Raw genomic sequence first — 15198 nt, 5'->3', positions numbered from 1 at the left:
TATATTTCTCTCTCGATGTGGTTACACGATATACATGTGATTTATACGTTTTTCTCTATTTTAATAATAGTTGAGATCCTTGTGAAATTCACCAAATTTGAATACAATAAGTAATAAAAATTAAGTACTGTATTAGAAAATAGATCATACATGCCATGTCCAAAACCTTATTATTACTTTAAAAAAATATATCTTTTTTTTTTGTAGAAATTTTGTTGACAAAAACCAAATTCATAAATTTTTTTGTGAGAAATAATTAACCCTTCACCCATAAAATGTTTTGCTAGAAAAAAAATTCAATTTTATCAAAATAATTAAGTATTTCAAAAATTTATTACACACACGCGTACGACATTACATATAGATATATATATATATATAAGATCTCAATTTATATGATATTAATATAAACCTGTTTCATTAATATGCCATCCCCATTCATCAGGAATATCAAGCTGAAAGAATCAAACTTCTTAATTAGTTCTTTAAACATGTTCTAAGGAACTTACTATGAATGTTTACTTTAGTATTTCAGTTTGCCACAAATTCCCAGCCAAAATTAGTTCTATATCGATCTCCACCCTTGATCAACACCTACAAGCTTTAATGCCAACGGCCATGGTGATCACATGACAAGCTGTCATTCTCAATTTCAATTTTTGTACTATTTTGCCAAGAAAAGGAAGAGAGAAATGGCTGGAAAACCAAAACCCATTCTCATTATTTGTTCATAAAAAGAAAAAGCTTTTGCTTTTGCTTTTGCATTGATTGTATGGATGGGATAGGCAGGCAGGCAGGCAGCCTACATGCAATCGAAACAAGACCAAACTTTGATACCTTCTTACCGCAAAAGCTTCCCTTCAACGGAAAGCTTGCTTTTACCCATGTGTTCTCGCACATTTTCTAGGCAACCAAGCAAGGCAGCAGCTGCTCAAAAGCCGATGAATCCTGTGAAAGACAAAGAGGAATGGAATGATATGAACAAGACGGATGCATTAATAAATGTAACTCATACCCATGATTCCAACTTTGAAATCTGAAGAAGAAGCAGAAGAAGAGTACAGAATGAGATGAAATTCCTAGGAATGCACTCCCCCACCAAGTTCATTGATGAACTTTGGAGGGCGCCTAGCTATGGCATTAATGGTCAACGATGCTGGTTTTTTGTACTTAATTCTGCAGGTATAGTGACAGAAATAATGATATAAAATATAAATTGTATTAATAAATTTTATCAATTTTAAAGTAGAATAAAATAAAAATCTTATTGACCCGTATTCAATCTCTTTTTCCTTCTATTGTTAAGAATTTTAATCAAGATATATTAAATGATCCGAACTCGATAGGAAGAGACATAAATATATATAGTAATATATATAAAGACACTTAAATTTATTCGTTTTTAATATCAAAAATATTTCTAACAAAATAATTCATAAAAATTTATATAAAAAATATCATTATCATTGTAAAAAAATAATTTTTGTCGAAAATAATTTACTTTTATTACAAAATATTTCGTCGAAAAATGCTGTTTGTTTTATAATGTAAGTCTAAAATGCTTATTGTGCCCTCAAAGTCAGCCAAAATTGTATTTAATATACAATTAAAGATAATTCGATCTTGGACATATTCCATTTCCACAGGGATTGCAAACACTAGAACACACGAGGCAAAGCTAATTGGTCTGCACCGACCACATTCGAATTGGGTATTGCTTAATACGGATGGAGCTTATCGAGCCTCCAGTCATCAATCTACTGCAGCTGGGGTTCTTCGCGATCGAATGAGTACATGGAAATATGGTTTTCCGGTGAAGTTTGGCAAATGCTCAAGTTATAGAGGTAAGCTATGGATAGTTTATTAGGATCGGTTAATGGCATGGGATGAAAGTTATCGGAAAGTAATACTGACAATGGATTGATAATAAAAATGCAGTAGAGACTATTACAGAGGAGAATGATGAGCCAAACATTAATTTTGATTTAAACTCAGCTATTAAAATTTTTTTGAAAAAGAAATGATAAATGAAGATCATGCATATATATCAAGAATCTAACTGTTTGATAATTTTTTTTTTTTTTGTAAATTTAGCTTTTTTTCTATATATTGATGGAAAAAGAAATATAGCTTATTACATCATTTTAGGTTAATTAAAAAACGTTCATACTATCTACAAATAAAATTATACTAATATTAGATGATAGAGAATTTAATATGTATAACTTTAAAATAGATTCTCATGATGGGTGATCATTCAATCTGTATGATAAAAACGAGGTATAATATAATTTCAAAATTGGTGAAGTAACTTCCTAATACGTATAATAATTTATATATTTGAATCCAATTATAAATTTTGATTGAAAACTTTCGACAAAATGAGTAAGAAGTTTGTTTCTACTTAAACTTTCTTGAAACCCTTATCCCAACAAAACTTTAGTCTCCAATATAAAGCCCATAATTCAGCTTGTAGAGAAAAGCAAATAACCATACAGCAAGTTTCCAACTTCATCTCTAATAACCCCTCTTGCTGCTGTTAATCCCGATTGCTCTCTAGTACTACCATCGACAATAAACCTTTCAATATCTTGTAAGTAAGATATTTTTAAAGATCCTCTTAGGAGCAATGTAGTTATTCTCTAAAACGATATTATGGGAGTTTCATTTCTAAGTGTAATTTACTGTAATTTGACTATTTTCCGTCTTGTATTATATAAAATAATAATAAAAAATATATTTGTTTGTAAGAATTCTTTTTTTTTTTTAATGTATATCTGGCGCAGAAGTGCATGGTTCGAGTGACTAGCACTGCAGGATCAACCTCGAGGCTCGAAGTCGAAGGCATAACCATCGGGCCAAGACCCAAGAGCCCATGGTTCTAGCCCACACCTCTAATCTTTCCTTTTAATATGTGTCATCTTTTTGTATTTAATATATTAATTTATTTTTGTAATATTAATAAATTATAAGTAAAACACGGATCCTGTGTTTTCTACGTGCCCGAGCATTAAAACAGATCTGGGGGGATACAAGACAGGACAGCCTAAGTGTGACTAGTTTTTGCCATTACGTGTTTTCTCCAATCCTATCTCACCACGTGGCTGACTTAACTTTGACTTTATTTATTTTTAATATATATTTTTTAATTTTCTAACCTCTTCTTCTACACTCTTACCACGACCCCCTCCTCAAAGCCGAACCTTTTGCAGCAGCAAAAAGAAAACCCCAAAGAATCTCTTTCTCTGTCTCTGTTTCTGTCTCTGTCTAGCAGTTGAAGTTGAGTCGTTAACTATGATTCTTCGGTCGCTTCCAATCGTGGTTCTGGTGCTGGGGATTTTATCCCCTGCGACGCAATCGTTACGGTTCGAGCTGCAATCAGGACAGACTAAGTGCATCTCCGAAGACATCAAGAGCAATTCAATGACGGTCGGGAAGTACCACGTTGTCAATCCCAACGAGGGTCACCCTTTGCCTGATTCTCACAAGCTCACCGTCAGGGTACTCTAGAGAAAAAACAAACAATCTTTTTTTTTTTAATTTTTTTGGGGGTTTTATTTTATTTTGTTAAAGAATGAATCTTGGGATTAATAAGGAGTTTTTTTTTTTTTTTTGGTTGGGTAAATGAATGTAGGTAACGTCGACGTATGGGAATAGTTTCCACTCGGCGGAGAAAGTGGAGACAGGGCAGTTTGCGTTTACGGCGGCGGAGGCGGGTGATTACATGGCTTGCTTTTGGGCGCCGGTTCATTCGCCGCAGATTACGATAACCGTTGATTTTGATTGGAGGACTGGAGTCCACGCTAAGGACTGGTCCAACGTTGCCAAGAAAGGCCAAGTCGATGTAAGTCTTCTGGCCCTTCCTCTTTTTTCCTTTAAAAATAAATAAATAAATTGTTTTTCATGTTTTTTTTTTATTTAACCTTATTGTTTGATGAGGTAGTTCTGGTTAGTCACCTAACTGCTAAGATCAAGATAGTTGGCATGTCGGAAAAGAACTGGTGGCAGCTGGGGACTTGGGTTAGGTGTTTACCTTTGAAGGGAATGGCTTATGTTTGTTTACTGGGGCAAAAGGACCACACCTCTAATTGTAGAATCTACAATATGATGAAATCCTATGCTCAAAAGCTTTCGAAATGAATTGAAAATTGCATTTTGGTTAAGATTTACAATTGTGGTCAATAAGATTTTACGCGCTGAGGAGGTTTAGGACCAATTGCCATTCATGGGATATTTTTCATGATATCGGCTAGAGTTAAAGATTTGCTATTGTTAAAGGAGTGTCTTCCTCTTGTGCTACAAGCCCATGAGGCTTGTTGTTACTTGTTAGAAATGATTCGGTGAAGGTTTTGCTTGGCTTCACATTGCTACTGATTTCCTGGAAAAGTCAGGTTGCCCTGTGGACTAGTTTGGAGAAACCTACAGGCATATCTTATCTTTACCTGCATGACATTTTGCCTTATATTAATAGGGTGGTGGGTTGGTGGGAATTGAACAGTGCCTGTTGCACTTGCTGCTGGAAGTTTGAAATACTGAAAAGTAGATTTCTTCTAAAGACCATTACAGTCAATTATGGTTGATTGAAACTTTTTTGAAAAAAGATGTAAATCAGAGTTGCTAAGCTAAAGGGTTGCGGACTTTCAGTGTTTCATGGAAAATGCTACTTTTTCTTTAGATTTAAGCTCTGTTATCTTTTTCTTTTGTCAGCATACCCACCATCTTCACTTAGCATAATTGGTAATTGTGGAGTTGACTAGGCTGATCCAGCACTTTGGCTTCCATATATGAGAATTTTCCTTTGCTTTGATTTTAAACCTTTTTTATGGGCTTTCTGTATAGTAGATGCATGCAATCGTACATGTGATCATGTTTCAAGCTGTTTTGCCTTAGCAAGCAAAACATGGTTACATATAGTTGAAGCTGCTCAAGATCTTGAGCCTTCACTGGATATTAAGATAATACTATTGAAATGTTGTTCTAGCCCCTTGTCTCTCAGTGGTAAAGCATTAGATTTATCAGCGGTAGTTCTTTAGATCATTGGAGCCATCAAACCTTCCAGCACATTAGTTTATTTGATATTGGAACATTTATTTCTGTCCTTGATCCTATCCTTAAAACTGCTAAACATCTCCTTAACACAATTTAAGTAGACAACTTGTGTTTTAAAGAAGTAATGCTCCCCAAGGCATCTCCTTTGCTATAATTTTAAATCATTGTGAGGAAGCCAGCTGTACAGCCAGATTGTATGGTAGAAACAGCGAATTTACACAGGATCAAAGATAGCTTGCATAGCTTGTTGCAGTCCTTGCTGCATACTAACTAGGAATCCTACCAATCAAAACTGCCCCACTATTACTCATCCGACAAACAGTAGGCCTGCTGGGATAGCTTTGTGTTCAATATTGTTTTCATATCTTTAAGAGTACCTGTACCTGGGTTTGGAAAATGAAGCTGCGGAGGTGCTTATGTTTTTATCCATTTTCTGAGTGTTAGATGAAAAAACAAGAGCCTCATGTTTTCTTTTTTGGTACTTCTATTGTAAATATTAGGTCATGGAACTGGAGCTGAAGAAGTTGTATGATACTGTTACTTCCATTCATGAGGAAATGTTTTATTTGCGGGAAAGGTAAGGAAACATCTTTGCCACTCAAACTCATGGAATGTTTACCTAACCTATTTTTATCACTCACCACTTTCGATTTTGTTTTTGTTTTTTATCAGAGAAGAAGAAATGCAGGAGCTGAACCAAGCTACTACCTCCAAAATGTTCTGGTTGTCCTTCCTCTCACTGTTTCTTTGTTTGTCAGTAGCAGGAATGCAATTTTGGCACTTGAAAACCTTCTTTGAGAAAAAGAAGCTCATATAAGTTTGTAGGACAACAATTTTCATTTTTTCCGCTGTACTCTTGTAAAATATTTTGGCAAAAATGTCCTTTGACAAAAATAATTTCTTAGATTAATTGGAATTTTCAATAATCTCTTCATAGATTTGTAGCCACACTTTATGTGTTTCTTTTAGGAAGAGAGAGATACAAAGGGATACACACTGGTACCCTTGCCAGTTGCTGCTTTTCCCTTTCAACTGGAACCCGAACTGACCTCCTCCAGCCATGGAGCATTTCTGTTTGTAATCTCATCTCTTTCATCCTGTCCACTGCCTCTTTTGCCTTTCCCTTCCAAAATCTACCATGGCATCTTTGATTAAGCAGATTTATCTTTCATAGATACATTCTGCCTTTGGGTGTGTTTTGTACAAGTCTTATGGCATCTGGTGTGGTTAAGGTGTCTTAAGCTTTCAACTTTGCAGGCTCATTTCACTGCCTAAAGTTCACCCACAGTTGCCATTTTTTTTATGGCTGCTTCTGTTCCTTTGATCCACATTTCTGTTGGGTTTAATTTTGTTTCTTCTTAAGGGATTAAACAGTAAAGTGACCAACAGTTAACCCATCAAACAAGTAGCCATGATTGAAGAAGTTATCCCTTGCAAAGTTCCACAAATTCATCATATACAAGAAAATTCTGCCTAAAGATTCAGACAACTTTGTCCAACCGTTTACAAAAAAAGACACTAAAACAACAAACAACATAGAAATTTGCCTATTGTTTGCTCCTCATAATCAATAGTGTGACTATAAGGCATTCCAATTGAAGGATGAAAGATAAAAGAGACCATAAGATGAGAAAGCATTTTATATATGTCAATCTGAATGATCTCCTCGGTTTATTTGCTTGAATTCGAGATAATAAGAGTTGAAAATGCAGACACACCGGCTCATGATAGAATTTGGAAAGAATAGAGGAAAACCAATCACAGCAAAATCTATCATAAGCTACTTAGTGAGTGTATTCACAAGACCATCTGCACAAATGGGAGAGCTAGTGGAAACAGGATGAAAATCATTGATTTCATCAAATCTTGAGCATCATGTATTGAATATATTCCAATGATGATCGGTGGGTACATTTTCCTTGATCTTTTCAAGCCTCTTGAGAATTTCCAAGAAAGATGGTCTTTGGTTCATGTCAGCAGCCCAACACTTGTCTGTTAAACTAAGAAAGATTCAAGAAGAAAGAAATCAGCAACCCCACTTCTCCAAGTCTAGCAGTCCAGTTGTTTGTATTAAAATAAGACAAATTTGGTTAAAATAAAGTTATTAACATTAACTAAACGTTTCCAAAAAGCGACTTTGCAGTTAAAAGATTGAAAAAGGTAACAAGCTAGGAAAGCTCGATGTAATGATGATACAAGAAGTAGTCGAGGAAACAGTAAAAAAAACAGAAAAAAAAAGTTTAATTGCCCTTAGAGCAAGGTCAAGGTGTTTTGAGTCAGTGCAGGGAGAACTATAAGGTTAAGATCTACAAGGCAGGTATGAGAGGTTTCAAAATTAGCAACAATATGCAAATATTCATGCAGAAGTGATAATTTTGTAACCAACTTAATGTTGAAAAACTATACTTATGGTTGGACTATGTACATGGTGTTGCACAACCCGAGAAGCATTCTACTACAGTAGAGAAACTTCATGATGGCTTACTCTTTCAGTTCAGGGAGGTATGATTTTGAACGAAAAGTAGGCCTGTGTCCTTCTGCGACATACTTAGCTGCTTCATAAGGCTCGTAATGTGAGAATGGAGGATCTCCTTCAAGCATCTGCTCCAATTAAGACTATCATATGCGTTAGAAGTAGCCTCAAATACTTCATGTTCAAATATCATTTCTAGTAGGAAGAAGATTACCTCATACAGTATCATTGCGAAAGAGAAAACATCAACCTTTTTATCATATTTTCTGTGTTTGAAAACTTCAGGAGCCATATAACGATCTATTGTTTCAATTCCAAGAAAAGCAAAGAGAGTAAGTATATGAGAATCATATTTCATTGAAAGGAAATCTATAAAAGACACTCACAACTCCCTGTCTCGCCAGTCATTTTGTAGACATCATGAGAATTTTGAACCTTGATGAGCTTGCTTAATCCAAAGTCTCCAACTTTCAAATGGTCAGCGCTGGAGTTGACCAAAAGCACATTCCTGAAATAAGGAAATAAATTTTAAAATGAAAAAGTCAATGCAGCTTAGAATTTTCAAAGTAAGAAAGAAGTCAACTAGAGAAATGAGGAAATATTTTGTGTTTCGGGGAAAGTCAAAGTTCATTAAGCATTCAAAATTCCAATACTAACATAACAACAGAGTCCGGGACATGAATATAGCCTAGAAATCAATAACTAGTAGTAAACCAAAGACAGGATTGATTGCATAGCAAAACCCGAAACACAACCCAACTCACCTTGGTTTAAGGTCTCGGTGAATTATAACATTTGGCTCGTTGTGAAGATAAGCCATGCCCCTGGCCACAAAATTCAAAAAATCTGATTAGCAGAAAAGCCATTCATATGAGAGAAAATTAAATGCAGTCACAGCGCCAATGCATATTTGGCAGAGTAGCTCCCTGTCAAAAGGAAAAGGAGTTGCTCTTTATAACCAAAGAAAATTAAATATTTCATCCTAATTCCTAAAAGCAAAAGGACATAAGGTATGCTTCTATATTTTTCATGAATTTTCGCCCCAGTTTTACTTATTAGATGCTAGAGAACATGAACCATAAGTTGCAGACTATACAAACTAAGTTGCGGCTTTCACAGATACCTAGCTATGTCCAATGCAAAGTTGATGGCTGTTGCTGGATTAAGTGCACCCTTTTCCTTGAGATGCTGATGAAGATCACCCTGTAATAGCATATAATGATAAGAATGATAAGATTAAGAAAGGACCTTTAAAAGTGAAAGTTAAGATTTCTAATAGAATATTCTGTGGAGAGTACTAAAATGTTGAGAATGAGAAACATGTATGCATTCACATACCCCTCTTAAATACTCAGTAATTAACATAAGAGGCTTCTTCTCAGTTACAGCTCCCAGGAATTGAACTATATTAGGGTGGCGGAGCTTCACTAGCAAATTCACTTCATGCCGGAAATCCTGACTGAACCAGTAGAGCAAAAGCACACAATTCCTTTCTTAATACAACAGAAAACTTGGATAGGGAGGAAGTAATTAAAGCTACAACAAGCATCAGATTAACCCTGTAAAATGTGGAAGTGACTTTCTAAAATTGGACCTTAGTACACCAAAAAGAAAATATGCTATAAGTCATTAGAGATGCCTTTTTAGGTTTACATGTCAGTTTTATCCTTTCCTTTGGTTGCTATTCATTTTCATGAGAACATTAAATTCAGCACACAACATGCATCAAAGAAAGCGAACATTCAAGGGAAAGAACTTTACAAGCAACTATTGTGAAATATAAAAAAGCAAAGTGGGCTTACATCACCAATCTGTCATCTGAAAGAGATGGAAGAATGCGTTTGACAGCTACTGGTGTTCCTCGCCAACTGGCCTTCAAAATCTCACCAAATGACCCCTGCCAGCATCAGATATAATCAATTAAAGCACATATTTCAAATAGTAAAAGAAAAATACAGCATAAACTTGCATGCTGACAACCAGAATTTAAGCAGCTTACATATGAATCCAAGTTGGAAACTGACAGATGGAACTTACACATCAAAGGGACACTACAACAGTATAAAACCACTAATGGAAGGTTTGACAGCAAATTCGAAGTTATGTTAGCCCAAAGAGTTCTATCCTACCATACCAACTTAAAATCATGAATCTCTCTACCTCTCTCTCTTTGGCCAAGTAAAATCATCAATATCTGATTACAGAGAGATGGGATCATATTTCCAAAGATCATGTCATTATCAATCAATTAGACCAACAATTCCCAAGGGCCAGATTTGATGTAATTGTCCATGATAATTGTGGAACTCAGACATATTAAATCTCAATTTTATCAACTGGTTACCATCTTGCCAAAGAGGTGATTCCAATTTTCCATTATGCTAGCCATAGGAAAAGCTAAATTACATTTTTTCTTGGCAAAACACCATTCATCTACATTTATGATAACTACTCTCTGATTTGACTAACAGTCACATGCACTTCTGACACCAAAACAATGGAAGACATTATCCTTGTTATGGTAACTGAACTACGATCAAGACCAATTCACCATTCAAAAATTGACAAGCAATTTTCCCAAAATGATTTTACACTTAAAACAATTTGCATCCATGGAAAGCTCTGCTCTGCATGTAAATAATACTACGAAAATGAAATCACACCTTCCCAATAATATTTGAATTTGTGAAGTCCAGCTCAGAAGGGTCAATCTCCCAGTCACACTTGTTTGGTAGAGGGGGTGGAACTGGCTTTGGTTCGAAATGGCTTCCATTTTGGCCCTGCAACAATGAAAACTTTAACGTTTAGCCCACAAAAGCAGTTAAAATGCAAAACTTACAAGATCTAAAAGAATTTCCATCAAGTAAACTTGTTTAAGTAGCTTCAATATCAATCAAATCTGTAAAAATAATGAACGAGCATTTAAGAGTCAAAATCAATGTTACATTTCACATTTCAAGGAAACAGTTCATGAATCATTCTAAACCAAAAAAAAAAAGTAAAAACATTGTCAAATCAACAAGTACAAAAAGGGAAACACACACACACAACATTCTAAACAAGCAACCATCTCTAATATGATATACCTTAGAGGCTTCGACAACATTAGCAAACTTCAAAGGGATGAAGAATGTAATGATACTAAGGATGTCCTTCTAGGAATTCAAACAAATTAATTCTTAAAGATGGATTTTAAAAAAAAGGGGGGAAACATGAAGGAATGTTAAAGCTCATCCACAGTTTCAAATCAGCCCAAATATGATCACAAAAAGGTCGGAATCAAAGTGCCATTTCCCACAGTAATCATCCATCATACATACTGTTAAGGCTCATTACAAGGCAGAATGAAATTAAAGGAACAGGCATTTTAAGAACTCCTCTAATTCTAGACTAAATATTGAAAGAAAATGCTAGCATTTAAAAATGCTCAATGATAAAGCTTGCAAAGTAAAAAGCTGAACTTACATAAGATAATCCACCATATGATTTTAATAGCTCAATCATATTATGTTTCCTAGCTCCTTCTGCATCAGCTAAAGGCTGCCATCATCAAACCAAAAGAAGCAAAACCAACAAACTTTGGGTTAAATCCAAAACAAAAGTTATGGGAACAGTAAAAGCCTGAAAATCATGGGAAGTGAAGACAAAAAGGAGGGCTGGGAACGGGTACCGTATTCTTCCAGCGATCTTGGGCGTTGACATCGGCGCCATAATCGATTAGGCACTTGGCGACGTCGATCCAGCCATGGAGTGAAGCCACGTGGAGAGGCGTACGGTTGTCGTAGTCCCTAGCCTGGACCAGAGACCGATCTTCCTCGAGAAGCTTGCGGACAGCGACAGCGTCGTTCTGGTGAGCGTGCCATAAGATGAGCGAAGTCCTGCTCACTCTCGCCTTCTCCTTTTGCTTGTCCGCCGACGACGACGTCGAGCTCGCCTTCCCGCTAGATCCCTGCGCCGGCGATTCTCCGCCGGTTGTGTCTGAACTCATGGTCAAAAGATCTGTTCCTTCGGGTCGGATCGGATCGGATCGATCGCAATGTCTCCCTTCCTCTGTATTGGTTTTTTATTGTTTATTATATTCTTTTCTTCTCTGGGGTTTGGGGGAGAGAGAAAGTTACTTGTAGTGGAAATTGGCACAAAATGAAAGGCAAGTGGGAAATATAACTGTTTCTTTATCGGTTTTTCGGTTTTACTTTGTCAACAGAACAAGATTCTTTCTCTCTCTTAACCCTTCTTTCTTCCTCACAAATCCCATTAAGATTCCTTCTAAACCAATAAATAGCTCACAGAGGGTGCCGGGGAGTGAACGCGTGAGGCCGCGTCGGCGTCGGTGTCGGCGTCGGCCAATAATGGCTTTTGTTGCTTCTTTTGTCACGATTTGTAGACTTCGAGATTTGTTCTTACTTTGACTTTTCCAAAAAGAAAAACGTTTTCCACATTTTTACTGCTCGCGACAGGTCTGATTAATGCTAAAAGCTTTGTCTTTTAGCTGTGAATTACTGATTTCGTCAGCAGGGTAAAAGAAAACGTTTGGGACATGGACTGGACCTACCACTGTACGATAAGACTGGGAATCAGTCGTAAAAATCTATGGAAAGTTCAGATTTTGTTTTGTGGAATCTGTAGTTCCAAGATCTATGGAAAAAGGTAAGAATATGTAAAGTCAACTTACATTATATTTCAAGTTACAGGGTTTCTGTGACAAATGAATTTAAGTTAACAGTATAGGGCCTATACCGTTCCGATCTTTTGACTTCGATAGCACAGTTTCTCATACATTTACTATTGACTGTTATATCAAGTCCTCTTGGTCTTCCAGGGACCGTTTCCGGGCTTTAAGGTTGAGCTCGAGACTTTGGGGAAGCGGAGGTGTTCTGCCTCTGCGGAAGAGAACAGCCAGAGCCCTCATCTTATGGCAAAGATCAAATACCTGCAGAAATAGGAGGGTGATTGTTAGAGATGGCTACTTGAAGATGCAGAAAGAAAGACCTGCAACGTTATCTATCTTACTGATGAAGCTTCAATCTCTGCAACACCTTCACATCCTTGGCCGCCTCCCTGCATTAAGTCACAATACTTGGCAGCCTCAGTCTCATCTTCAAATACCTGCATAGCGAGAGTTGGAGGTCTTCAACCAAGCAATTAGATATGAGTCCAAAAAGGAAAAACGCGTGACTGACCAAGAGAAAGAAAAGTGAATACTATAAGATTAAAAGGCCAGCTTCAATGATTTACATGGAAAGCTGCATGCACTGTGAAACCGGGAGAAGTTACCAGTGCACTGGTAGCAGGGGAAAATGAAGGCATACCATACAGCAACGGTACTAAATTTTACCCATGGAGACACCGGATGATGGGATTCCAAAATACCGTTAAGCAAAGATCTTCTTGAGATTAGAAGAGTCTTAGAGGGCATTGAGACCAGAATTTGATCTATATTTGTAGTTCCCCTAATTCCTTTGATAACATCCAAACTTACTTTGAAAAAAGAACAACACTAAATCATTTAACACTTACAAGCACTCCTTCTCTAACATCCTCCACCAGCATCTGAAACTTGGTCCTAGATCTAGGCTGTTTAGTTTTGTTTCCAATTCCAGAACTCCAATTTGCTCCTTTCGAAAACAACAATCCAAGCTCCCTTTCAACTTCACTGTTAGAAGAAAAGAATGTGAGGCAAGGCAACAAAAAAATAATTCACGAAAAGACAACATACCAAACTAAATTAGACCTGCGGTTTCTTCGAGTTTTCATTGTGCACAACTGATTTTCCTTGTGAGTTAGCACATATACAGGTTTCGAAGGATCTCTCCATGGATTTGCCTCCAACACTGAACAAGATTAAGCACAGGAAAAGTAGTGAAGCTTGTGAAAGAAAACAAAAAATAATTTACAACAAAGCATCAAGCCATGAAGAAATAACTCAGGCTCTCATATAATCTACAACTATTATCCACACTAAAATACTATGTATCAATAAATTTCACTATTGCACACCAAGTACTCATACTCTACATATGTCAGATAAAAGAGTCAATATTCTTCTTATAGAGAAGGTAAGAAACAAATGTTTATCAACCAGCTGGACAGACAATGCATGGCATATGCTTTTAACAGTCAGGCAGCTTCTATTGTAGCATTTCAGAGCTGTTAATTAACTCAGGTATAAAGTAGGAGAGGTCATGTGATCTTGCTTTCACTGCTAAAAGATTTACTTTTCTCTGGGAATACATTCTCTTAATATTAAAGTGTATGTGAAGGAGGTCAAGATTAAATTAATTCCAATTTTTGCTATTTGCTATGCTTAAACTGCAACATGCTGCAATGGTGGAAGTAGTATGAAGTAGCAGCGTAGACATATACATGTGAATCGGAGAACAAAATTTTAAGTGACTTATTATTTAGTAAAGGACATATATCAACACATGTTGTAGCCAGGTACAAGTTCAACAAATTTCTAATCAATTTGGAGGGAAAAAAACAGGACATAGATCTTTCACATTTACTTAGGAAATCTGATGGTCAATGAGTTGAATGCAAAAAGGCCACCAAATAAAATTCCTGGAAACTGGGAAGAAAGCAGAATGGGCGGTGCCCCAACTTTCAGGTTCCAGTTTCAATTACAGAGACAAATAGTGGGGAGTTACAAAGGATCATTTCAAAGACAGACCATTCACTAGAAATCAGAGAGTTAACACAGCCACCCTTCTCATCAGCGAAACAAGCCAACAATTATCCAGCAAAGATCCAGGCAATGACTTGCAATTCAACAGGATAAAAGGGTATGCCTAAAGTTATCACAGAATTCACATTGCAACAAATTAAGTAAGAGATACAAAGTAAAATTACAGGAATAGGTAAGCAACAAAGTAGAAAAAGGCATTAAAAAAACACCCAGAATATGCAGTGTGAACAGAAATAAACAAAGAACACTTTTTTACCATCATAGCTGCTACTATCAAAAGTTTGCTGCAAATGCCTCCTCATATCATACGCCCGAGACGAAACCCGTTTCAGAAACTCGCCAGAAGTACTCGGAATCGTACCGTCCAAATGCAGAGCCCTTTCAACCTCCTCTTTCTCATCATCAAAATCATCATCATCATCCTCTCCTTTTCCGGCATCTCCACCGTTCAATTTGCATTTACAATCAACAACCCGATTCAATCTCCCCTTACCAGAAGGCACGCTAAAGAAAGACGACAAGCGAGGAAGACGGCTATTCGTGGCGAATGAAAAGACAACGACTTGAGGACGATGCCTATGCGTGGGCAAAGGGTTGCTCGGAGGAAGAACTATAGACGGCGAGACCGACGACAGGGAATCCATGGTTTCTAGCTCTAGTTTGTTTCCAGTGAGCTTTCGAAAGCTTGCGAAATCTGCTTAAGAGGCTTGTCAGTGTAAACTCACGGAACCCAAGGCGTAAAAGTCGCGAATTTCTTTGCCGTGGAGAACTGTGTAAGCACGAGAGAAGAAGAAGAAGAAGGGAAGTTGGCTTTTGGGAATCTCCTTCTCATTTCTCAATATCTGACAAATTTGGTAGATTTTTTTTTTGCTTCTTCTTCCGTGGTGGGGTCGGGTCCGGTGAGTTTGGACGGGTCAAACATACTCGGAGGCTCGGATCTCCCATAATAAGTGCAAAGATGGAGGGAAATGATCCGAGAGCCGGTTGGTAT

General features: G+C 36.8%; 3 protein-coding genes across 3 annotated transcripts; 1 reads left to right on the top strand and 2 right to left on the bottom strand.

Moving 5' to 3' along the window:
• The first annotated feature begins 3159 nt into the window (after positions 1 to 3159).
• LOC18610342 (transmembrane emp24 domain-containing protein p24delta9-like) lies at positions 3160 to 5985 on the top strand. The gene is made up of 4 exons (XM_007045942.3): positions 3160 to 3501; positions 3635 to 3844; positions 5550 to 5626; positions 5722 to 5985. The coding sequence occupies exons 1-4, from the start codon at positions 3295 to 3297 to the stop codon at positions 5864 to 5866; spliced, it is 639 nt and encodes a 212-aa protein (XP_007046004.3). The 5' UTR covers positions 3160 to 3294; the 3' UTR covers positions 5867 to 5985.
• Positions 5986 to 6676: 691 nt separating this feature from the next.
• On the bottom strand, positions 6677 to 11871 carry VIK (VH1-interacting kinase). The gene is made up of 11 exons (XM_018115489.2): positions 11193 to 11871; positions 10988 to 11062; positions 10186 to 10302; positions 9325 to 9419; positions 8861 to 8981; positions 8646 to 8725; positions 8287 to 8346; positions 7909 to 8030; positions 7737 to 7822; positions 7535 to 7650; positions 6677 to 7049 (listed from the first exon to the last, which is right to left on the bottom strand). Exons 1-11 carry the CDS (start codon positions 11508 to 11510, stop codon positions 6923 to 6925), a joined length of 1317 nt encoding a protein of 438 aa, XP_017970978.2. The 5' UTR covers positions 11511 to 11871; the 3' UTR covers positions 6677 to 6922.
• Positions 11872 to 12176: 305 nt separating this feature from the next.
• LOC18610340 (plant/protein) lies at positions 12177 to 15046 on the bottom strand. Its single transcript, XM_007045939.3, has 5 exons — positions 14464 to 15046; positions 13254 to 13353; positions 13040 to 13175; positions 12533 to 12628; positions 12177 to 12452 (listed from the first exon to the last, which is right to left on the bottom strand). The coding sequence occupies exons 1-5, from the start codon at positions 14849 to 14851 to the stop codon at positions 12315 to 12317; spliced, it is 858 nt and encodes a 285-aa protein (XP_007046001.1). The 5' UTR covers positions 14852 to 15046; the 3' UTR covers positions 12177 to 12314.
• Between the last annotated feature and the right edge of the window lie 152 nt (positions 15047 to 15198).

The sequence above is a fragment of the Theobroma cacao genome, chromosome 2, assembly GCF_053813885.1.
Source record: "Theobroma cacao isolate CCN51 chromosome 2, ASM5381388v1, whole genome shotgun sequence".
In the NCBI taxonomy this organism is placed as follows: Eukaryota; Viridiplantae; Streptophyta; class Magnoliopsida; order Malvales; family Malvaceae; genus Theobroma; species Theobroma cacao.
This window is presented reverse-complemented; position numbering and strand designations above follow the sequence as displayed.

Bases quoted from the DNA above. Each gene is read 5' to 3' on its own strand.
- LOC18610342 (XM_007045942.3), top strand. From the start codon at position 3,295: ATGATTCTTCGGTCGCTTCCAATCGTGGTTCTGGTGCTGGGGATTTTA. The intron at 3,502-3,634 runs GTACTCTAGAGA...AAATGAATGTAG, and splicing joins CTCACAAGCTCACCGTCAGG to GTAACGTCGACGTATGGGAA. The intron at 5,627-5,721 runs GTAAGGAAACAT...GTTTTTTATCAG, and splicing joins ATGTTTTATTTGCGGGAAAG to AGAAGAAGAAATGCAGGAGC.
- VIK (XM_018115489.2), bottom strand. From the start codon at position 11,510: ATGAGTTCAGACACAACCGGCGGAGAATCGCCGGCGCAGGGATCTAGC. The intron at 9,420-10,185 runs GTGTGATTTCAT...TGATGCTGGCAG, and splicing joins ATTCAAATATTATTGGGAAG to GGGTCATTTGGTGAGATTTT. The intron at 8,726-8,860 runs GTATGTGAATGC...ATGCTATTACAG, and splicing joins TTACTGAGTATTTAAGAGGG to GGTGATCTTCATCAGCATCT.
- LOC18610340 (XM_007045939.3), bottom strand. From the start codon at position 14,851: ATGGATTCCCTGTCGTCGGTCTCGCCGTCTATAGTTCTTCCTCCGAGC. The intron at 13,354-14,463 runs GTAAAAAAGTGT...AATCTTGTTCAG, and splicing joins TGATAGTAGCAGCTATGATG to TGTTGGAGGCAAATCCATGG. The intron at 12,453-12,532 runs GTAAGATAGATA...CTATTTCTGCAG, and splicing joins CAGAGATTGAAGCTTCATCA to GTATTTGATCTTTGCCATAA.